Source organism: Podarcis tiliguerta (genome assembly GCF_965153285.1).
Source record: "Podarcis tiliguerta genome assembly, chromosome: 7".
Lineage (NCBI taxonomy): Eukaryota > Metazoa > Chordata > Lepidosauria > Squamata > Lacertidae > Podarcis > Podarcis tiliguerta.
Window position 1 is genome coordinate 83,018,628 of NC_139540.1, and position 24,935 is coordinate 83,043,562.

Sequence of the window (24,935 nt, forward strand, 5' to 3'; positions counted from 1 at the left end):
TCTGGGGGGGGGGCGCTCGCACTCGCAGCTCTCTGCCCCTACCTGGCTCACTCACTCTCTCTCACTGCAGTGCTGGCTGTGCGAATCCGATCTGAGCCGCCGCGTCACCGCCCACTGTGGAGGGGAGGGTGCCAGGCGTGCGGTGCGGTGCGGAGAGAGAGCGGGGGACTATCTGGGGGAGGGACAGTGCAGCGGGGGGGTGGGCGCAAATTACTTGCCTTGCCCCGGGTGCTGACAACCCACGCTACGCCACTGGGGGGAAATACATTAAAAACATTCTGCCTGATTCTAAAAGGCCACAGATAGTTACACAAGACCAAAGGCCTGGTTATAGAGGGAAGGTTTTGCCTGGTGCCTAAATATATGCAATGAAGGAACCAGCTGAACCTCCCTGGGGAGAGCATTCCACAAACGAAGCTGCCATAGAAAAGGCCCATTCTAATGTTGCCACCCTCTGGACCTCTTGTGGAGGGGGCACATAAAGACGGGCTGCAGATGATTATCGCAGGGTCCAGGTCGGTTCATATGGCGAGAGGCGGTCCTTGAGATATTGCAGCCCTGAGCCATTAGGTGGACTCTGCCTGTGTTGTGGAAGTTTTGTCTAACATCCTCTTTCCTAGCTTTCTAGCAAACAATGAAACTATTTTGTCAATGCCACTCTTCAGCGCCAAATCACAGGCTGATAGCCCTCCGGAATTCTTCTTCTTAATGTTTGCATTACATCTGTGAAAAAAAGACCTTTTATGAGGGATACCTCTACCCAATGCAACTGCCTCTCTCTGGCTTGCCGGAAGGAGGGCTTAGATTGCTGTGCCAGGAAAATGAAGTCATGATTCTTGTTTCAAACAGTGTCAATAGCGCTTACTGCTATCAGCAGTTATAACAAAACTACATAAAAATGCTAGGGCTGCTCCCAGGCAACAAAATTAACTTTAGAGCCCCAGTTCCTGTTTCAGAAAACAACATGCTTTGATGTGAAGCAAGGCCCATTGGAGGCCCATTGATTCAACTCATGGTCCATATTAGCATCCTCTTCAGGAAAAATGAGGGTTTGTTCCCTCCCACTTCTTCCCACTGGGAAGTCAAAACTAGTTATACTTCTTTTCACAGCAGGCAGTGTTTCCCCGATCCCGGAGTAAACAATGCCTACCAAATTACAGTGAAATAAGGGGTTTTGTGGGTGTGGGTTGGCGTGATTGCTTTTTAAATTAAACTTTAAAAGCTCTCCCGCACAAAGTAAAAGTGTCTTTTTATTTTTAGGAAGAATTTCATTAAATTTGCAGGTATCATAGACCAGGGGTCAGCAAACTTTTTCAGCAGGGGGCCAGTCCACTGTCCCTCAGATGTTGGGGGGGTCGGACTATATTTTGAAAATAAATAATAATGAATGAATTCCTATGTCCCACAAATAACCCAGAGATGCATTTTAAATAAAAGCACACATTCTACTCATGTAAAAAACACGCTGATTCCTGGACCATCCGTGGGCCAGATTTAGAAGGCGATTGGGCCGCATCCGGCCCCTGGGCCTTAGTTTGCCTACCCATGTCATAGACCCATCTCAAGAGATGAATCCTGCCAAATTTCAGAAGGATAACTGCAGTGCTTTCCCCACATGGGCAACTTTTAGAGTTGGGGGGGTGAGGCAGGTAACAAAAGGGAAAAAATAATCTTCACTAGCATTTCGAGTGCAATTGGTCTAAAAACAACATACATTAAAGTGGCATCCATAGCATGCATGCTTCCAAATTTCAGACAAATTGGCCCAGCACTTGCATTCTAGGTGCCTTTAAATAGGGTGGTGGGATAGGGAGAAAAAACTTAACGGGATTAGTTTCTTACCAGTAGTTTTGTTTGTGGGCACTGATTCAATGGTGTTGGGTGGTACTGGACACAGAGCAGCAAGATTTGAGGGGGCGGCTGGTCTGGGTGTTGGAAACTTTCATTTCCTGGACCATACTTCCTCCTCTCTAGCCACCTGCCCAAACTGATCCTACTTCTTGGGGTGAGCAGAGAGTGAGTGGGGGCTTCTCTTTTCCTCTGTTTGGATACCTCTTTCATGCCTGACATCTCTGCCTCTGCCTCTTACCTAAGCAAGAGGAACTACTACCGTATGTGCAGGTGTAGAAGAAGAGTTTGGATTTGATATCCCGCCTTTCACTCCCTTTAAGGAGTCTCAAAGCGGCTAACAATCTCCTTTCCCTTCCTCCCCCACAACAAACACTCTGTGAGGTGAGTGAGGCTGAGAGACTTCAGAGAAGTGTGACTAGCCCAAGGTCACCCAGCAGCTGCATGTGGAGGAGCGGGGAATTGAATCCGGTTCACCAGATTACGAGTCCACTGCTCTTAACCACTGCACCACACTGGCTCTTTAAAGGTGTACTTGGAGGCTGCTCTTGGCATAGTCTCTCGAACTTTTCCCTGCTCAGCTTCTCTTTGCAATGCAGGCAGATGGCACAGCTGGGATCCACCGCCAACTCAGGGGTGCCCCTCAATCCCACTACTCCTGCTACCATTGTCAAAGAAGATGTAAACCTGCAGCTGTAGCATATCACAATAACATGGCTTCAGTGTGGGTGGACTGGACAACCAGTTAAAATTTCTTTTATAATGATGTATCTATTAGAAGAACGGGGCTGAGTTACTAGAACTAACATCGCAGGGTCCCTTAATCCAATGATACTATGTCAACTCTCTACTTATCCTGAGAAGAAGTAGGTGCTGGATGCACTCAGCACCCCTTTTTAAGCCAAGGTTTTTCCACACTTACCCTAGCAATGCATCCATGCATTCCCATCCTTCCAATCCAAGCAAGACTGCTTCATGTAGAGCTGTATTGTTAAGCCTGTGTAAAAGTAGAGCGAGGAAAGGGGACAAGGCGTAAGAAACCTAGGCTGCCAACTGTAAGGTCAGAATAATGAGGCCAGCTTGCTTCCAGCCATCACAAATCACAAGTAGCAGTCGGAACTCACCTTTAAATCATAACATATAAAATGGGAACCTGCTTTTAATTTACTATTTGTTGTTTAGTCATTTAGTCGTGTCCGACTCTTCGTGACCCCATGGACCAGAGCACGCCAGGCACTCCTGTCTTCCACTGCCTCCCGCAGTTTGGTCAGACTCATGTTTGTAGCTTCGAGAACTCTGTCCAACCATCTCGTCCTCTGTCGTCCCCTTCTCCTTGTGCCCTCCATCCTTCCCAACATCAGGGTCTTTTCCAGCGAGTCTTCTCATGAGGTGGCCAAAATATTGGAGCCTCAGCTTCAGGATCTGTCCTTCCTGTGAGCACTCGGGGCTGATTTCCTTCAGAATGGAGAGGTTTGATCTTCTTGCAGTCCATGGGACTCTCAAGAGTCTCCTCCAGCACCACAATTCAAAAGCATCAATTCTTCGGCGATCATCCTTCTTTATGGCTTCTTTATTTACTATAGGCACTTATTATTATTTATTAGTTAAATTTGTATACCACACTTCATCTGAGTTCACAACATAAAAATAACATATAAACACACAAAATAAGAACAAAAGCAAACCAATATGCAATATGACTGCATACCAGAGAAGTTCTTTCCCCCCCTGGTCAGATGGCTTGGAACTGACATTTTGATTGTTCTGTGTCCCATCTGCAGCACTCAGTGTGATTGTGCAGCTTCCATACAAAATGCACATTTCCATGTGAGATTAAATGTTTAAAAGCTACAGGGAACCAAAGCTACAGGGAAGCAAAGCTACAGGGAACCAGGCAGAGGGCCTTCTCGGTAGTGGCGCCCGCCCTGTGGAACGCCCTCCCATCAGATGTCAAAGCGATAAATAACTACCTGACATTTAGAAGACATCTTAAGGCAGCCCTGTTCAGGGAAGTTTTTAATCTGTGATATTTTACTGTATTTCTTGTTTCTATGGAAGCCGCCCAGAGTGGCTGGGGAAACCCAGCCAGATGGGCGGGGTACAAATAATAATAATAATAATAATAATAATAATAATAATAATAATTATTATTATTATTATTATTATTATTATTATTATTATTATTAAAGGGGGTGGGGGAGGATAACTGTGCATTGGAAGAACGGCTGCACATTGGCATGGCATATTTCAAGCAACCTGTTGACTGCTTCAGGCAGCAGTGCAAGCCGTGTGAAGTATATAGGCATGTAAAAATGCCATTTAGATTTCCCCCTAGTATTCAGAGTTACTTCACCAAACCTTTATCAGGTGTTACAAATATAGGCCATCATAAAACATCCATATATAAAATTTTAAAATATATACAAATAAACAGCCATGTAAAAATATGTAACAACAAGTATTGCCATTGGAGTTTCTTCCTGCTAAAAAGTATTCCGAGTTCATTCTGTATGTTAACAGCTTCCATTTCCAAATAAGCATAAACAATTAGACCAGTTAATCAGAATGAGGAAGGCTGACGTACGGTCTTGACTGATGGTCCACGTTGGCACCTTTCTGAATGAGAATGGGAATAGCTTCATGATGCCTGTTCAGCACAGCCAGCGTTAAAGCAGGTTGGTCCTCGCTGTTGGTGCCGTTGGGGTCAGCTCCCTGGAGTGTGTGGGAAAAGTAAAGAATCAAACATACCTCCCTTCCTTCCCTCTTTTAAAGTACAGCACATTACACATTGCTCAAACGGTATTTGAATTGCAGGAAGATCTGGTTAATGTTAAGCAAAATTACAACTGTTAGAATATATATACTAGGGTTGCCATATTTTTTTTTTGCAAGATCTCAAAAAAGAGATAACTTTTTGAGCTACTTTTAAGGACATTTGCCAAAATCTACGCTTCCAACAGGGATTTCCGGACATTTAAGCAATTTCTGCCCAGACCTTGTTTTTGATGGCTGAATCCTGGCAATGTGGTTCACAAATCCACACATGTTTACTAAACTGGAGGAGAGAGGATTGTGCATAATAAGTGGTGGTTATAAAAGCAGGACTTGCTGACGATTCACATGCAGGGAGAGCGGGGAGAGGAACAAGGCCTAGCTCACCAGCTCTCATCCCACATCCCCTTTACCACATGCAAATACTGTAATTTGTCTGAACTGTTTGACTAACATATGCCAGGGAAACGTGTACATACAGAGGAAGAACTCTAAGTGGATCATCTAGTCAAGCTTATACATGTGAGTAGCATAAAGAACTACGTATTCCTTGCTCTAGAAGACTCACTTTTTCCCTCCTAAAAAGTAAGGGGAAATGTGTGCGCATCTTATGGAGCGAATGCAGGCTGTGCAGCTATCCCAGAAGCCAGAACAGCAAGAGGGGTTGCTGCTTTCACCTCTTGCTGTTCTGGCTTCTGAGATTCAGAATTTTTTTTTTCTTGTTTTCCTCCTCCAAAAACTAGGTGCGTCTTGCGGTCTGGTGCGTCTTATAGAGCGAAAAATACGGTATGTATCGACAATTTAGGTACCTTTATGGTATACATCTATTGGATAGTTTGATTTTCTTTTGGAGAAATATTATTAAAGAAAAGAAACAAATGTATTCCTAATATTTGAACAGAATGCTTCAGAATGCCACACTACTGAAACTTGCCTCATCAATCAGTTGTTCTACAACGAAAGGTCGCCCCTGGCCTTTTGGACCCACTTCCTTCAGCAACTGCCTAGATTCAGTCTAGAAAAATGCAGAAACAAAACAGCCAATATAGAAGTATCTACAGGATGTTTTTTTTAAAAACAAACTCAATGGTATGCAGCCTGCATAAAAGGTAAAGGTACCCCTGTGTCCGACTCTAGGGTTGTGCGCCCATCTCGCTTAAGAGGCCGGGGGCCAGCGCTGTCCGGAGACACTTCCGAGTCACGTGGCCAGTGTGACGAAGCTGCTCTGGCGAGCCAGAGCCGCACACGGAAACGCAGTTTACCTTCCCGCTATAAAGCGGTACCTATTTATCTACTTGCACTTCAGGGTGCTTTCGAACTGCTAGGTGGGCAGGAGCTGGGACGAAAGACGGGAGCTCACCCCGCCGTGGGGATTCGAACCACCGACCATGCGATCGGCAAGTCCTAGGCACTGAGGTTTTACCCACAGCGCCACCTGCGTCCCTATGCAGCCTGCATATATGTTTGTTAAAAACAGCCATTTCTAGGCAATGGAGATGCAATCCTACAGCCAAGAAACTGCCTGCTGAGTGGCAGTAGTAACCTGTAGGTGTGTCATTCAGCTCCTGGCGAGGGTTTTCCATGCGCAAGAGGTGCCTGCTTACACCTCCACCCTGGGCTACTGGCAGAAATGCTCTCTTTCAAAGAATACCACACTGACCAAACAATGGCTAAGTGCCTATGAAAGCAACATGCCACAGATGGGTCGTGGGCATGGCTGGTGCATGCCACACCCTAAGCTCGATTAGTTACTCCATCCCTGGGAGCACAAAGTCTCATCTTGTCAAAGGCCAATACAGTGATACCTCAGGTTGAGTACTTAATTCGTTCCGGAGGTCCGTACTTAACCTGAAACTGTTCTTAACCTGAAGCACCACTTTAGCTAATGGGGACTCCCACTGCTGCTGCTGCGCCGCCGGAGCACAATTTCTGTTCTCATCCTGAAGCAAAGTTCTTAACCTGAGGTAATATTTCTGGGTTAGCGGAGCCTGTAACCTGAAGCGTATGTAACCTGAAGCATATGTAACCCGAGGTACCACTGTATAAGTAACTGTCCTCCCGCAGAGATCAATGAAAGAATACTGCTCCCCACCTGCCAGACCGACCACTGAATTAGCGCGCTCAGGGTATAGTCACTGCATGCCTCCCATCAGTATATAAACCCTCTTCAAGATGATCTCACCCCTAAGTCAGGTGACAGGGTGCAGAGTAGTTATCTAGAGATGCTGCGTCGTTTGTCTTTCTGTACATTCTTTTCTCAACCACCCTGGCACCAGCTAGCCCGGAAGGTTAAGTGCGTCATCATGTTCCTACCTTCCTATCTATCTGTATACATCCTCTCCTTATCACCCTGGACTGGAATGTTAAAGTGCACTCTGTACGTTCTCTGAGTCTCACCATATCAATCACTATAGATTGTTTACTAAGGAAGTTTCCATGCCTGTCTAACTCTGTGTTCCCTCTATCTAATGATGATTAATGTCTTATACGCAACCCTTGTATGTCTTATACGTAACCCTTGTAACCCTTGCATACGCATTCGTGTTAAACCAATCAGCAGCAAGCACATGTGAGGCAATGCTGTAATATTCAATAAAAGGGACTCTCCAAGACGTGCTCGAGGAGATGCCTCCCAGATGACACCCACTACTTGTCTGTCGTTTATTCCAACCCAACAACAGGGCACGCAGAATGGAGCTATACATAATTGCTGGTGAGGTCGGTTCTGAATCACAGACGTCAGGATGGGTTTGTGGTGCCAGAATTGTGACATAAGTCAACCACACCATCATCCCCTGGAACTCCTTTCAGTCAAGAGGAAAACGATGAGCTCATTGGAGCAAATCAGCCTTGCTCCTAACAGAAAGGTGAGACATCCCACTGAAAATCACCACTGGCTACATATTGGAGAGCCATCAGCCCCAGTTTCAGAACAGATTTCTTTCGCTTTGGAAGGCATCTTTCCCCAGAGCCATGGTGCCAAGAGTGTGCATATGACCTCAAGGGAAGCCCTGTTCAGAAGGAACATCTCCTTGCACGCAAGAACTGTGAGGAAAAGGGCCAAGGCACATGGTACTCTTGCTCAGAGACTCCAGTGACCATACTTGACCTCTAAGTCAAGTATGCAAATTCCCAGGATTTGTATGCAGTGGTACCTTGGGTTAAGTACTTAATTCGTTCCGGAGGTCTGTTCTTAACCTGAAACTGTCCTTAACCTGAAGCACCACTTTAGCTAATGGGGCCTCCTGCTGCTGCTGCACCACCAGAGCACGATTTCTGTTCTCATCCTGAAGGTACTTAACCCGAGGTACTATTTCTGGGTTAGCGGAGTCTGTAACCTGAAGTGTATGTAACCCGAGGTACCACTGTAAACAGTTCTGTTTGCACGGACAAAAGTGAGATTGGAAATGAGGGCATGGCAGGCCAGATGATGACCCACTTGTGACAGGATGAAAGCGTGACCCAATAATAGCTCTTGTCCAATATTCCCACCACCCGCCCACTTTGGTGCCAAGGCCAGGGATATACTGCATGGCCTTAGCCAGGCATGGACCTGCTGCTTGCTCTGCATGCCCTCCCTGTGGGATTGCTCTGGTTACCGAGACAAAAAAGGAAATGCCTTGCTCAGCGCAGAAATAGGAGGAAGGGAAAAGGCAACGGAAGTACCGTATTTTTCGCCCTATAAGACGCACTTTCCCCCCTCCAAAAATGAAGGGGAAATGTGGGTGCGTCTTATGGGGCGAATGCAGGCTCCTTGGCTTCAGCAATAGCAACGCGAAGCCTCCGAAGCCTGCGCTCCGGAGGCTTTGCGTTGCTTCCGCTGAAGCCAGGAGAGTTGATTCTTTGAGGCTGGCGGTGGGGAAAGCAGCGCTTCCCCCATGGCCAGCCCCAGAGGATGGGGGGCAGCGGGAAGGCGTGCGACGCCATCCCGCTACTCTCCAACCCTCCTGTGGGCTTTTGCGGGAGATGGGGGAATTCCCCCACCTCCTGCAAAAGCAGGCAAAAGCCGCACTCTCTTTAAATGGGCTCCGTGGCTTCTGCTGGCTTTTCTAGGAGGTGAGGGAATTCCCCCACCTCGTAGAAAAGCCCGCAGGAGCCGCACACCCTTTGAAGAGTGCGCTGCTCTTGGGGGCTTTTCCCCGAGGAGGGAGAAGGGACTGACTGGCCGTTTCAGTCCCTTTTCCCTCCTGGTCGAAAAGCCCGTAGGAGTCGCGCACGGCTCCTGTGGGCTTTTGCGGGAGGTGGGGGAATTCCGCCACCTCCCGCAAAAGCAGGGAGAAGGTCTTGGAGTAGTGCACAGGCTGCGTGCAGCCTGTATGCTGCTCCCAGAGCTGCGGGGGGGGGGGATAATATTTTTTTCCTTGATTTCCCCCCCTGAAAACTAGGTGCGTCCTATGGGCCGGTGGGTCCAATAGGGCGAAAAATACGGTAATAATATTTGCTGTGCTTTTCCCACCTCAAATAGTACTTTCCAGAAAAGATTCATTTTTAAAACCAGCTTGGTGCTAACACTGCTTATCCCTACAGCATCCCTACAGAGGTGTTAACTGCCATACTAAGAGCAGATACATACAGTGAGCTTGTCTTCTTTTTCTAGACATGTCCCTGTTTTCATCATCCTTTTGACTTTCTCGCTGGGGCTCGGCACTCTTTGACTCTCTTCTTGGGCTAAAATAGAGAAAGCTACAATGATATGCAAGTGATGTCCCATAGTATAGCAAAATAACATAGGAGCCCCACCTAACAGCAGCATGAGCTGATTAACAAAAGTAATATTTATTACTTTTTGAACAATTTAAACACTACAAAACAAAACAAAAACAAAAAAAGAACAATACAATACAATACAAAGTCACTACATAACACTAACACATTAAACTAACAAAGCCAAACAAAAACAGTTTAAAACACTCAAACAGTTTCAATATCTTGTCTTTCATTCACTTATTTCACCGACCTCCTCGCACCTCCCTTTTTGTATTCCACTTCTATCAATTATTTCAGCAATTCCTTTCCATCTTTCTCTGTTTTCTGTCCTATAATTATCTTAACACATCCTAACCTTATTTTACCTATAATATTCAATTAATCTATTTATACTTAAATCCTTATAACATTTCTTAACAAAAGTTAACAAAAGTTTTTTGTTTATTGCAATATTCTTAACAAATCCTGCAGTCTTCTCCCCCAAGAATACCTTCCGGTATTTCCACTGAGATGCCTGGGCCGTTTTTGTTCTTTTTAAAGATGCATGGCTTTCTGACTTTGCTGCTGATCAAATTCTCTTTTTCAGGTCAGTGAATACCTGAAGCTCTCGATGGAAGCGCCTTTATCCTCCACACCAAGAAACTTAGGCAAGAGGTGTGTGTGCGACCTCTTTTGGCTCTCGGCCTGTAGCTCACAGCCTGAGATATAGCAGCAGGCTGCATTTCCACTATCAAAGGGACCAACATCTGAGATGGAACCAGCAGGCATCAGGTGAATTGCAAGGCAAAGCCCCATGGGGTCATTGTGTTGAGTTGCTATAACTGATAGCCAAAGGTCTGGGAGAAGAGGAATGGTTTTGCCTGGCACTTAAAGATATGCAACGAAGGCAACAGGCCAGCCTCCCTTGTTCCATAAGCAGGGAGCCGCTGCAAAAAATGCCTGTTCTGCTGCCGCCCTCTTGACATGCCTTGAGACTCATCTGCTGTAACAACGGAGTCAAGATCCCGGTGGATGCAAGCGATTTTGTCCTCAAAATGCTTTGCAAACAAGTCACAGTGAGCTGCCATTGGTTCCACCACCCCCTTCAGGCCAGACTCACACTACCTGGAAAAGCTCTGTTGGAGAGCACAACAAGGATGCAATGGAGGCAGCCAAGTAAGCCACCTTTGCTGCCTTCTCTGCCACTAGGTAGGCTCCAGGATGAGCCCTCGCAAGAGTGGAGCCGATTTGGCTTCCTGATATACTCCAGAGCTTAGGGTGAGGAAAGAAGCTGGGAGACAGCTCAAACGCAAGTGGAGAAAAACTCCAGTTGAATGCAATCAGTTTTTCTCCACTTGCGTTTGAGCTGTCTCCCAGCTTCTTTCCTCACCCTAAGCTTTGGAGTATATCAGGAAGCCAAATTGGCTCCACAAAGCAGGAGAGGGTGCTCAGAGGAGATTGTGTCAATGGCCCAAGCCATTTGGGTGTTCCAGAGGTTGGGGAGGGCTTTGACAGCAGCACCAGTCATATTAGCTGCAAAGTCCCCCAGAGCCATATGGAAACCCATCTGAGGATGGACTCATAGAGTGGAAAGGTGCTGAGAGCAGTGAAGGGTCCTTGGGAATACCATGCACTTGGGATCTACTTTAAGATTTAATTTTCAGATGTGTTAAGTGGTACATACTTTTCTGGGCACAAGTCACTGTTTGAAAATGTACAAAACAAGGACAGCGTTCCTTTGAACCAAATCACACCAGAATGCTCACCCAGACCGGCTTGACTTTCATATAATCCAGCTCTTCCTGCTTTGCTGGGGCTCAGTTCGTGATAGCCAAATGCCAGTGGTTTATTGGTCAAAATATCCTGGAGAAGCATAAACATTATATTATATGACAACCTTTGCCATACAAACATAAGCTATAGTTCAACACAGTGGTTGTAAACTGTATTGCAAACTTTCTTGGTGAGAAGATCTGTTATGGCAGCTAAGCTTCTCTGAAAGTCAATCTGCATACCACTGCTCATCCTTCCCTATGATGTGTAGCTACAGCAGGTGTTGGGAATAATCTTAGGTGCTATCTGCATGTTGCATAAAAATTTGAATAACAGTTTAAAGACAAACAATGGTTTAATTCAAATGAGCACCATGCTAGTGCACCACGCTCAATGTTCTGCAACACTCCTCAACAGTCTTGGCTTGTGGAGTTATCCAACCTGGGCTCAAGGTTTGTTTCCAAGAGCAAATCTTGGTTATAACTCATGGTGTGTAAGGAAGAAAACAGAATACAAGCCCACTCATGGCTATGAGGAAACAAACCATGAGCCTAGGTTCAGACTACATGACAAACCAGTCTCTGGTTTGTTTTATTCACAGTGCAAGGGAAGGATGAATAAACTTTTGAGGAGCATCCACAAGTACAATACCTGCTCATATTAATCTGTGTGGACTAATCCTTAATCAAACTCTCAATTCAAGCATGACAACAATCAATGTATGGGTTGTTACCTGAAGCTATAAAAATAAAAAGAACCCTTCGAAGTAGATAAAACAAGTTATATGAATAGCAGTAGAATCCCTAAGACCACAAGACAACAGTGATACAGATTAGATGTTTCTATTTTAAGTGAAAAAGACCGAGGAGTAAAAAAGGACCCATGTCCAGATGGGATAAGTGGAAAATTCTTCCAGGAATTTAATGGATTAATGGCACTTAGATTGACCAAAAAAAATCAGTGAAGTAATAGTACAGTGGTACCTCGCAAGACGAATGCCTCGCAAGACGAAAAACTCGCAAGACGAAAGAGTTTTTTGTTTTTTGAGTTGCTTCGCAAGACGAATTCCCTATGGGCTTGCTTCGCAAGACGAAAACGTCTTGCGCCTTTTTCTTAAAACTGTCAATGCATTCCTATGGGAAACCGTCAATGCATTTCCTATGGGAAATCGTGCTTCGCAAGACGAAAAATTCACAAGATAAAAAACTCGCAGAACGAATTTTGTCTTGCGAGGCACCACTGTAATGTAGAGTGCCTAATGTTGGGAAAGTGCATATAGTGATTATACAGTAATCTGGGAACAATCCTGAAAAGCACGAACCATTACAGACCTATCCCACTCCTGGATACAGACTATGATTTTGGTGGCAATATAAGCAGGAAGGATAAAGTGCTATTTTGGAAGAATATATAAAGGAAGATCAGATGGGCAATATATTAGAAAGCATATTTGTTAGGAGAATCTGCTTACCCAGACTGTATTAAGAACGTGTCAAGAATGTTTGTGTAGGAAAAACTCGGCCTCAGATTAGATAGAAAGTAGACACGGATCCTCCAGAGCCAGTCATCTAGCTCTGATAATACAGGCATGCTTTTTCCTCTGAGAATGTGACCTCATTTCTGCACATGTGTAAAGCTAAGGAAAGGGAATAAGCCTGTCTAATGTATAGTTACAAAAAAGGTGGGAGGATGGATAGATAGATAGATAGATATAGATAAAAACCACCTCTGGAGGGTCACCCCTAATGTAAAATGCTTTAAAGCAGCTGCACACATATTCCCCAGTGAAGAAAGATTTCCCTAAAGGTAGATATTTGGAATACCACTGGTTTAAAAGAACTGCAATGAGCCTTGATTAGCCAAGTTGCGATTTGCTGACTCCCAACTACCAATGATTCTCATTATAGCACTTTCCCATCTTTAACAGCTTTGATTTCCACACTGACCTTATTTATAGCAAGTGCATAATTTATCTGGAGACTGACTTGATAGCTGCCCTTGTGGACTGTAGCAGAAATAAGCTATAGAAGGGGAAAATGTGATTAAGTTTTATTTTCTTCCTTTAAAAAGAAAAACAGCTATGATCCTTACACACACACCACACACACACAACTTTCAAAAAAGATTTTTCAAATCAGTGTACAATACAGCTAGGTTATATAGAAAACCAGTTGAAATCTTAGTTGAAAAGAAAAGCGGAATAGCAGTAAGAGAAATAAATCAGCAGTACAAAGCATTTTGAGATGAGTCTTGACCAGCTGGCAAGAAGATACCGAGGAGGGGACCAAACTCCGCCTGCAGAAAGGTATTCCACAATGTCAGAGCTGTAATGGAAAAGGCCCTGTTTTTTGCAGAGGCTACTGTGATCTCAACACAAGATGGAATATGAAGGGCTCTACTTCTAGTTCTTTTTAACGTGGAGGTTCAAATGGCTGACAGGCAGGGAAGAAAAAGGTACTTCAAAGAACTTATCAGGACCTGGCCATTGAGGAGATTTCACCCCTCCCATATCCAAGAATCTCCTGAGGAGTCTGCTGATTCTGCAGAGAGGAGGAGGCGTGTTCTGCTCTCTACTTATTCTGCTCCAGCACCACATCAATGAGTCAGTCGGTCGGTCAGTCAGTCAGTGTGTCAGAGAGAGAGACTGAGTGTTAGAGATTGTGTGTATAGATAAGGTTGCTGCTAAGAGCAGCTGCAGGCACTCAGTGCGGTTCAGCATTCTTTTATGCTTAGACCTATTTAGCTCTGTATATAGTTGTATAACAGTTGTAGTTATAGAATAAAGAGAATATTCTACAGAGCTGCTCTCCGAGTTGTTTATATACTCTGCTAGACTCTGCTGGACTCTGCTGTGCGGACGACTGTCTTGTTGAAGTGAATCCGGTGCTCACAACTCTAAGCTGTGAGTCCACAGCACTTTGTCCTGTTCCTGTGCTGAAGGTGGTCTCTGGAAGTGCTACCCAGCTTGCCTAGCCCAGTCGGGGCTGAAGTGGATGAGTCCAGTTAGTGGCACTGGCTCAAGGGCGATGCTGACAGTCATTTTTGGTTTGGAAGGTCAAAACTAGCACCTTGTATTGGGTGCAAAAACTGGTTGCCAAAAATAGGTAATATATGATTATGCTGACTCAAGCCCATCAAGAGGCAAGCAGGAACATTTTGCACCTGCCAAAGTTCCCGAACTATTTTAAAAAACAGCTCCAAGTGGAGTGCAGTGCAGTAATATCCTCTGCTTAAACCAAGGTATCTAGGGTGTATCTTTCAGTAGCAGTGCAGTTGTTGAATCAGCCAAACCTAAAACCAAGGCAACCAGGAGCAACGCCAGACTCAGTATGGCAAACCCAACCCTCACAGGAGGATGGAGAGTGTGATCCCATCCAAAACAGGCATGACCCCAGCCAAGTGGACCACTGAGACCCCATTATCATCAACCCTTCTATCATTAACTCTTACAACTGGCTTGATTATTCACCTTCTCCATCTCAAGGTCTACCTAGGATCATTTTGATCAGGGAGATGACAGCATGTTCCCAATACTAACATACACTTGGGGCCCAGTATTATCACCCACAGTGATTCTGTGGATGAGTCTGCCTCTTTGGGGATTTCTAGCTTGCTGGACTCAATGCTCTCTTTGACACACAGAGAGACACCACCTCCGATACGTCCTTCCCATTAAGTTGATAAAGGTAAAGGTAAAGGTACCCCTGCCCGTACAGGCCAGTCTTGACAGACTCTAGGGTTGTGCGCGCATCTCACTCAAAGAGGCCGGGGGCCAGCGCTGTCCGCAGACACTTCTGGGTCACGTGGCCAGCGTGACATCGCTGCTCTGGCGAGCCAGAGCCGCACACGGAAACGCCGTTTACCTTCCCGCTAGTAAGCGGTCCCTATTTATCTACTTGCACCCGGGAGTGCTTTCGAACTGCTAGGTTGGCAGGTGCTGGGGACCGAACAACGGGAGCGAACCCCGCCGCGGGGATTCGAACCGCCGACCTTTCGATCGGCAAGCCCTAGGCGCTGGGGCTTTTACCCACAGCGCCACCCGCGTCCCCACGAAGTTGATACCCAGAGACAAAACTGTGCCCCACTGATTCTTCCCATTCCATCAGGTTTCCATTATGTCCCATCCAGGCTTGGAGGCTTCTAGCATTAGTGTATAAACATTTGTAAACGGGCTCTCTCTTCAAGCACCTCCAGAGTTTGGCCTCTCTTCAGTCTGATGAAAAGAATACTACATAATGCAGACTGCTTGAGTCAGCAAGAGACTTAAAACTGGCCAGCTAATTTATAAAACTGAAGACTCACAGAATTTATAAATCTATAGAAAATATCACCAGAGAAAAGGATATCCATCCTAACATCGACCTCACTCCCACTGAGAAAGTGATATAAAACAAATCGAGATACTAACTTCTCTCACCAGTTGCATGGAAAAAAGGACTGTCTCCCTTCTTCTCAGCAAGCCTCTATTTATTTATTTTTAAAGCCAAGAGTCATCTCACCTTTTTGCCTTAAATCACTACCCTAATTCTCTTTATGCATCAGCATCACAGGAGAAAGATTAGAGCCATAAAAGGTCCCTTCTTTCTCTTACCTTCCCCATTTGAGGTTCCCCAATCAAAGTCCTGAACTCCAGATTGTTTTGCGTGTAGCTTCTGAGGTGTGCGCAAACATGATCTAGTTGCTTCCTCCAGTAACCTGAATGAAGGAAAATAGACTGAACATATCACTGGTGTTACAGAGTAGCTCAAGAAAGAGGGTCCTTCTAGACGGGTGGCTCTTGCAGGTGATTTCTACAACATGTCATAAACACAACAGTGGTGGATCCATATTGGACCATCCACAAATCATTTCATTTTATTACCGTATTTTTCGCTTTATAAGACGCACCAGACCATAAGACGCACCTAGTTTTTGGAGGAGGAAAATATGAAAAAAAATATTCTGAATCTCAGAAGCCAGAACAGCAAGAGGGATCTCTGCGCAGTGAAAGCAGCAATCCCTCTTGCTGTTCTGGCTTCTGGGATAGCTGCGCAGCCTGCATTCGCTCCATAAGACGCACACACATTTTCCCTTACTTTTTAGGAGGGAAAAAGTGAGTCTTATAGAGCAAAAAATACAGTAGTTGTTCTGCGATGCTTCCCCAAAGTTATTACACTATTGCTTGGGTGGGTGGGCAACAAAAATGAGACAAAGAAACAACAATATTTCAGGAGGAAGGCACGCACTGATTAGAAATGAAGCCGTATGACTGCCCTGAAACCTTTGCAGGCACAAACAGTATTGAAAGTGGGACTGCATATAATGGCCCTGATTAACGCAAACAACAGAGAGGGGAATCCTGTCTGCATTTTCCAGGAACTTATTGGGCCAGATCTCCCCTCCCTCCCTACTTCCCCTAAGGAGCCAGATTGAAAATATTGTTATTTATTTTATGTTTAAACATTTATTTTCCCTTCATTAAAAATATTTTCTCCAAGGTGGGTAATAAATCACCTTTAAAAATCAATAAATTGTGAATCCCCCAGAGGGATAATTGGGCAGTATACGGTAATTAAAATCCCCCAATCAAAATCAATCACATATCAAAAATACAGCAGAACATACCATCATCAAAATCTAAGAACCTGCATAAAAAACTGAACCTAGTACAAAAGGATAGCTGAAAGTTGCTGTAAGCACAATGACTCAAGTTCTTCATCTGCAAAGGAGTCTAGGAATAGGAGAAACCTAAGGGCTGTTTTATGAAGGATTCATTCTGAATAGAATCTTTTTACCTCTTCCAGGACTGATGGCTGTGAGCAGAGGTTTGTGATAATTTGTCTCGTTCGATTTTTCCTTTTGAGAAAGGAGCTCACTTTCTTTCTTCTCTAGAAATTTGATGGATGGGTAGTACAGGCCAATGGTTTGAGTTCCTTGCTCTTTTTTCTCTAGTAAATTAGGTATTGATGGTGGCAATGAAATGACTGATTGCTGCCTGGTCTGTAGGCTGTTGCTCTGTTAAAATAGGTTGTATTATAGGTAAAAAGGCTGACACAGCTTATCAGATACACACATAAAATCCCACCAATATATTTTCCCAAAATAAATTAAAATGTTTTCTGAAGGAACTCTGACATTCTCTATCTGATCCAGTGGTCTGGACATACATTTACACTCGCCATTTTGAGGGTTCAAAACGCAGGAGTGCTCCTGCAGATACTGTCTCACCAGTATTGTAGTCTAAACAGATGTGCATCATAAATGGCTTATATTTGTTCACTGTTATTTATTTCAGTCATAGGCTATAACAAAGCGGAATATACTGGCTTATTTTAAAGCAGACTCATTTTCATTTTCAGCCTAAGGCACATAGAAAATTCCTCTTCAGTCTTTATTACATGTTGGTCCCACTATCGGAACACTCATTCTCTGAAAACTTAGTTACCTGAATCCAAAAAAGTATATCCAAACCTTGCTATAAAAGTGGCTGATTCAGATATCTGAACAGCCAGAGTTTGCCCACTTTCTTACTTGTTTGGATTTTGCTGGTCAGCAGCCGCCATTTCAGGCAGAAAGCCCCACTGAACCCAGTAGAAGTTAGATATGTATAAAAGGTAAAGGTAAAGGTACCCCTGCCCGTACGGGCCAGTCTTGCCAGACTCTAGGGATGTGCGCTCATCTCACGCTATAGGCCGGGAGCCAGCGCTGTCCGCAGACACTTCCGGGTCACGTGGCCAGCGTGACAAGCTGCATCTGGCGAGCCAGCACAGCACAGGGAACGCCATTTACCTTCCCACTGGTAAGCGGTCCCTATTTATCTACTTGCACTTAAGAGTGCTTTCGAACTGCTAGGTTGGCAGGCGCTGGGACTGAACGACGGGATCGCACCCCGCCGCGGGGATTTGAACCGCCGACCATGCGATCGGCAAGTCCTAGGTGCTGAGGTTTTACCCACAGCGCCACCCGCGTCCCAGATATGTACAGGATTGTGCAATTGTCTGCATGACTTCCCTTGAGCTACTGATAAGGGGTACAATGCACTAGAAAGTGATTTGTAGGCACCCAAATGAAATGCAGTTCTGTGTACTCGCAGTCTTATTTATGCAGCAGACCTGGTTTTGATACTAAGGCTTTCATTCTATTATGCAAATTATACAGCAAGTAATCTGTAAACTATTTAATGGCATCTCACACGAACCAGACGACTGAGAAACTTGTTAAGTGGTCCTGGGCCTCTCAGATTGCATGTGTGTGATTATTTTGTGCGGAAATTTCCTTACCATTTGCGCTTCTGGAAATTGGATCCCACAGACCACACACTGCGTAATGCAAATTGGATTTCCTGCTCCACACACACAGTAGACTACTTTGCCCTTTGGATTATAGAACAAGCACATTTCAGTAAATGTAAGTGTCAAGCAATGTAGAAATATATCAGGTATTATATTCTCACTGCTACAGCAGGAACCCCCCCCCAAAAAGAAACTGTTTCTATAAAGCAATATTTTATTTTTACATCAACTCTGAGCCACCTTTTGGCGGATGCTGCCTTGTTGTTGCAGCCGTGGAGTCATCAGAGCTTCACATACGATACATGTTGGTGAGTTCCTGGGCACCATAGTCTGGCATTTGTTGCACAATTCCATCTGTAGGAAAATAACAGACACATTTGTACCCATCTTCTAGCCAAATCAGGACAATAATCCTCAAACTTTGAAAGGGAAGAACTGTCAAAATCCATGGAATGAATCAAAGGTTAAAAGTAAAAAAAGAAATTTCACATGCATTGCAACAGGACGAAAAAGGCAACAGCAGCCAACCACACTCAAGACTTTTTCAGCATGTCTGTGAAAATACTAGGAAATTAATTCCTGGTGGAGTAATGACAATGGTGGCAAGAACTGACACTGGTGGCAATGGAAACACTGGATACCTGGTTGGGGCAAATCTGTGTGTCCACTAAGAAAAAGTCGAGATCTGCAAATCCTTTCTATCACTACTTCTTTATACAAGCCAGTGCAAACATTTAACATGCATTTGACCCAACTAGCCACTTTCATTACCTGAGATCGAGGCATCCATGTGGCAGAATTAGACTTTTCTCTATCACTTGAGGTATTCAAGTAATTTTTCAACAGATGTGTTCCAATGATTTGTGAGGGCACAACTGATTTTTCTTTCGACAAGCCTAAAATTACGCACACATTTCATTTCATTATTTTTCAGTATCACACTTCAAAAGAATGTTAACCTTGACTAACTGTGTAAAACGCATCTAAAGCATGTTCTGGAATGAAATAAATTAGAAAAGAGTTAAGTCAATGCCAAATTCACATATAACAAAATACATACATGGAAATAATAACATATAGATGCTGCCCCATAGTTTAGACTATTGTTGCTTTACTCCCTATTTATATTATTATCTTGATAGTCTGTTCAATGGTTCAAAAATTGTACTAGGCGTATAATAAAGAACTGGTCCACAGGTGTTATTCCATATGGACCACGTTTGCACGCAATACAAAACGCAGAGGAGGCGGTTGTATGCTTTGCGTAAGTATGCTAATCATTTGTATATGGTAAACTGGTAGCCTAAAGCTTACTAAAAACTAGAGTGATAAAGTTGCACAAAGTCAAATTTACAGCACTGCCAATTTCACTGGTCATTTTGATACAAAATTAAAGTGGCAATATCCAAGGGAGTAACTTTGAGTACAGAAAATAATGGGTTCAGGAAGTTATCCATAAAGCTCATGCAGTGGCGTAGCGTGGGTTGTCAGCACCCGGGGCAAGGCAAGTAATTTGCGCCCCCTAACCCGGGGCAAGGCAAGTAATTTGCACACCCCCCCGCTGCACTGTCCCTCCCCCAGACAGTCCCTCGCTCTCTCTCCGCACCGCACCGCACGCCTGGCACCCTCCCCTCCACAGTGGGCGGCGACCCGGCGGCTCGGATGGGATTTGCACAGCCAGCACTGCAGTGAGAGTGAGTGAGTGAGCCAGGTAGGGGCAGAGAGCTGCGAGTGCGAGCGCGCGCCCCCCCCGATGTTGTGCCCGGCCCCCCCTGCACCCCCCACGCTACGCCACTGAGCTCATGTGCTACCACTTCAAATTCTTTGAACCAGTGACCTTTTTGGAGTTCTCTCAGTTCTGGATTTAACATACAGTACCTTTTAATTCCAGTGCTACATCAGGCAAATGGAACTTGCTTTCAGCACTTGCTTCTTCCTTTCTTAGTTTCAAATGAGACAATTCATCTTCCATCTCCTAAGAACAAAGATTCTGATATATAATCATATATACATATTTTGGTTTGTTGCACATGCTCTAGCCATTCTGAAAGGACTCTTATCAACATGCTTTCGTGGTAGGAATGAAGGAGGGAATTATGAATAGGACAAGGCAGCAAGTGACAAGATATGTCTGCATCTGTGGACACCCTACACATTCTTGGCCTCTACTGCTATCTAGAAACAACATAATCCCTGCATCTGTTGGTAAAAATTGCTACAACATCTCATGCATGGAATGAAATGTTCCACTTAATCTTTGTATTATCTAGGTACACTCTACAATCCAGAGACATTTCAGGATTCCATCCATTTTTTATTTCAGAGCCATAATTTGATTAGGGATGGAGATAAACCAGAGGCCAATACAAATGTATAGTTTACATTCAGCATGCCTGAATATTTCTTTTTTTCTTTTCTTTTCCCTTTGGAGCCTTTCATCCAGAAATTCTCTTTGGAGTCTTGTTTCCTCTTTTCTCTCTGCATCTCCTGCCCCCTGCTATACCTGAAGCATATGAGCTCTTGGCTGATTATCTACCTTGGCTCCTTGCCCACTTCTCTGGTGTCCCAAGGGGGGCAATAATTCTCTCTCTTCTTGTATCTCCTATTTATTTTTCTGTGTCTTACTACAAACCCTTTCTCCCCCTTTCCACCTCATCTTCAACCATTAGTTGATCCCTCCATTGCAGGGGGCTGGACTACATGATCCTTGGGGTCCCTTCCATCTCTACAATTCTATGATACCCATTGTGGTGATCACACACAGGGCCCCCGGACGTTTCACAGTCTATTGACCCTGTGCCACCACTGCGGTTGCTCTCTCTTCGCTGCCACCACCCGGCTTCTCACGGGGACACATGGAGTCCAGACAGTTGTTAACATAAACAAATAATCAAGTTTATTTTTAAGTGCAGGAATAAGCGTACGGTTTCGGTTTCTTTTTCTCTTGTCAGTTTCTTAAATCTTAGTTCCTAACAACTTCAAACTGAATTATTCCCAACTATCTATCTGACTCCACCTAACAATTCCTCTCATTCTCTCACAATACAACTCTACCAACCCACTGCCTATTCCACCCTCTTCCTTCTCCAACACCCAAGCCTCAACTTCCAACTCCCAAACCTCAACTGACTTTCCAAAACCTCCCACTCTATCTTTTCCTCCCCCCTTGCATTCTCGCTGGCCAATCACATCACACCCATTTTAACCCTTTCCTTGACCCATCCTAGGAGGCAAACGCCACACCCATGGCCACATGAGCCCGTTGATGCTGACAATACTAAGCTAAATGAACCAATGATTCTTATTTAATGTAAGGCAGCTTTCTATATTCCTTTGTAGGGAGACACGGGTGGCACTGTGGACTAAACCACTGAGGCTCCTGGGTTTGCCAATTGGAAGGTCAGTGGTTCGAATCCCTGCAACAAGGTGAGCTCCCATTTCTCTGTCCCAACTTCTGCAACTTCTGCAGTTTGAAAGCACACCAGTGCAAGTAGATAAATAGGTACCACTGCGGCAGGAAGGTAAATGGCGTTTCCGTGCGCTCTGGTACTCATCAGAAAGCTGTCTGTGGACAACGCTGGCTCCCTCGGCCTGAAGCAAGATGAGAGCCACACCCCAGTCATTTTTGACTGGAATTAACCCTCCAGGGGTCCTCTACCTTTTACCTATCTTCCTTTGTACATTATAACAGGCTTGCACAACTTGTGACCCCTCCAATATGAATGGAGACCACCAGGTATGCAGGGTTGGAGGTGGAGGGAATAACTTCTGCAGATGCTCAAGATCTCTCCCCTTTTCGTGACACCCCAGGCAGACAGGAAGAACATGGATTATTAAGCCACTGTTGCTCCCTAAGTTGCAGCAGGAATGGAAGAAGCCTGATTTGACCATGAACTTGCTCCATGAGGGTTCTGATGACTTACTTGAATAAATGCTTCCCCTGTACAATCCTGAGTTACTTTGAGTTAGATCCAACTAACCCAGTGCACTAGTGGAAGCCAATGGAAGCACTCCTGCTGGTACAATGATTTCTCTCTCTCTCTCCTCCCACAAATCCACTCTGGAGGGTCAGGAGAATCCCCAGAACAGCACTTGAGAGAAGGAGAGGGGAGGTTGTTCCATTTGGCAAACAAAAACGGCCATGCTGATGGAACAATTGTGTTAGCGTGACATTGAATTCTACCTTTTGTTTCCAGTACCTCAGTGTTTTCTGAAACACTCCTCATGGATCTCTCCAGCAACAAGAAGAGGGATTTTTAAAAAAATATTATGCTGCAGGACCTTCATATTTAACAGCATTAATGATTCATAACACTTTTCAGTAGATTTAACATTTTTATAACTTGCCTGACTGATGAGATCTTCCAGGAAATTCTCATTCTCATCTTCATCAGGTACATGTACGTTGGGAGTTACATATTCTACTATAAATACTTTTGTTACAACGGTACTCTCTCTGCCGTCTCTGTAAGTTAAGAATCGAGAAACTCTAGACCAGGCCTGCATAATTTGTGTCTCATACAAGGGATTCTCTTCTTTTTGCTGCCTCTGGTAAATGTATAAGAATTTGGCTTTACGGGTCTCATGTTGTCTGTGTACTAACACAGTAGGAAAATAATAGGTAAATAAGGATTAAATGTGTTTCAACTTTATTACTTAATTAAAAAAAATTATATCTTGCCTTTAAGTCCTCAAAGAAACTCCTCAATGCAGCTAACAATAATCAAAGTTAAACTAAACCAAATCCATTCCATAAAATAAACAATAACACAAAATAACATCCAACCAATACGGAACAGAAACAACAGTAGAAACAACATGGAGAGATACATTCTCGCATTGATGGAGGCTGGACTAAACCAGGCACCCCCAACCTTCAGCCCTCCAGATATTTTGGACTACAGTTCCCATCATCCCTGACCACTGGGCCTGTTATCTAGGGATCATGGGAGTTGTAGGCCAAAACATCTGGAGGGCCGCAGGTTGGGGATGCCTGGCCTAATAATAATAATAATAATAATAATAATAATAATAATTTTTATTTATACCCTGCCCTCCCCAGCCAAGGCCGGGCTCAGGGCGGCTAACAACCAATAATAAAAACAAGTTGAGTAAATACAACTTAAAAACAAAATTAAAATACAACATTAAAATATTGAAACATTAAAATATTAAGATGTAGCCTCATCGCAGGAGGAGAAGGAAAAGAAAAAAGAAAGAGAGGGAGGGAGGGAATCAAATTGGCCCCAAGCCAAAGGCCAGGCGGAAAAACTCTGTCTTACAGGCCCTGCGGAAAGAAATCAGATCCTGCAGGGCCCTGGTCTCATGAGGCAGAGCGTTCCACCAGGCCGGAGCCAGAGTTGAAAAGGCCCTGGCTCTGGTTGAAGCCAATCTAACTTCCTTAGGGCCCGGGACCACTAGGGTGTTGCTATTTATGGACCTTGAGGCTCTCCGTGGGGCATACCAGGAGAGGCGGTCCCGTAGGTACGAGGGTCCTAGGCCGTGAAGGGCTTTAAAGGTCGGTCAAAAGCAGCACCTTAAATCTGACCCTGGACTCCACCGGGAGCCAGTGCAGCTTGAAAAGCACTGGGTGAATATGCTCCCATGGCAGAGACCCTGTGAGGAGCCCCGCTGCAGCATTCTGCACCCGCTGGAGTTTCTGGGACAGCTTCAAGGGCAGCCCTGCGTAGAGCGAATTACAGTAGTCAAGCCTGGAGGTGACCGTCACATGGATCACTGTGGCCAGGTCGGTAGATCGGTCTAGACGACAGACGATTCTCAGGGTCACTTCCAGCTGTACAATTCTACAGTTCTGTGATTCTATGCTTCAATCTCATGAAACTTTACCTCTTTTGATCTCTATCATGGTCCTAACAGAAATCTATTCGCTGAAGCTGCTCTTTGCATTTGGCACGGTCACAAAGCCTCTGTATAATTCCACCTTGTGGATGGCACCCTCAAGTGCAACTCATGACCCCAACCTTTCACTAGTACTTTAGTCTCTTATTCTGGAGATGGGGAAACTTACAGACTTCCTCCAGTCACTATGGGGAGGAAGAGCCAGCCCAACTTCTCCTGGTTCCCTGTATGCCCAAATCTTGGGCGTGTATTGCTGGCGCAACCTCATGGGAGATAAACATTAGAGTGACCTACAGTGACCAGTAAACCTTCAGCATCACAGTGTCTGGGGAGACTTTGGGCCAGTCACTATCGCTCAGCCTAACCAGAGGGCTGTTGTGAGGATAAAATAGGAGGCAGGAGAACTAGCTAATGGAGGGGAGACCTGGAGCAGCATGAGGCAGAAAACCTTCAGAGATTTGTGCTTGGGGAAATAATTCCTTTGTCTAGATAGGGAAGAGGTGTGAGTTGGAGGAATCTTGTCTTGGGCTCTTCTTAACCAAAGAGAAAACACTATTGTATATCGCGCAGGAGTGATACTTGGTATTTGCCTATCCAGACTTCAAGCAAGGGAGTCTTTGGGCCACAAAATTTCTAAAAGGGCAGGCAGTGTTACAGTGTCAGCGAAGAACTGCTTTAAAATGTAAACACCAGCTTTTGAGAGGGGATTTGTGTTGAGACAGTGGA

The 24,935-nt window shown here is 44.8% G+C and overlaps 1 protein-coding gene across 4 annotated transcripts in view; it reads right to left on the minus strand.

Moving 5' to 3' along the window:
* Positions 1-256: 256 nt before the first annotated feature.
* The window catches only part of DZANK1 (double zinc ribbon and ankyrin repeat domains 1), a 29,064-nt gene continuing 4,385 nt past the window's right edge, over positions 257-24,935 (minus strand). For 2 of the 4 annotated variants that reach the window (XM_083448731.1, XM_083448732.1), the window contains exons 4-17: positions 22,698-22,815; positions 20,229-20,325; positions 19,122-19,246; positions 18,591-18,704; positions 18,339-18,431; positions 16,854-17,073; positions 15,671-15,774; positions 13,026-13,100; positions 11,073-11,169; positions 9,194-9,303; positions 5,551-5,635; positions 4,433-4,556; positions 2,771-2,845; positions 257-723 (exon numbers count right to left, since the gene is read on the minus strand). In XM_083448731.1, coding sequence (XP_083304857.1) covers positions 567-723; positions 2,771-2,845; positions 4,433-4,556; positions 5,551-5,635; positions 9,194-9,303; positions 11,073-11,169; positions 13,026-13,100; positions 15,671-15,774; positions 16,854-17,073; positions 18,339-18,431; positions 18,591-18,704; positions 19,122-19,246; positions 20,229-20,325; positions 22,698-22,815 — 1,594 coding nt within the window. In that variant the 3' untranslated portion in view covers positions 257-566. Of the gene's footprint in view, positions 724-2,770; positions 2,846-4,432; positions 4,557-4,594; positions 5,160-5,405; positions 5,636-9,193; positions 9,304-11,072; positions 11,170-13,025; positions 13,101-15,670; positions 15,775-16,853; positions 17,074-18,338; positions 18,432-18,590; positions 18,705-19,121; positions 19,247-20,228; positions 20,326-22,697; positions 22,816-24,935 lie in introns of those variants that run through there. The other 2 variants (XM_083448733.1, XR_014513139.1) reach the window with 2 other exon arrangements.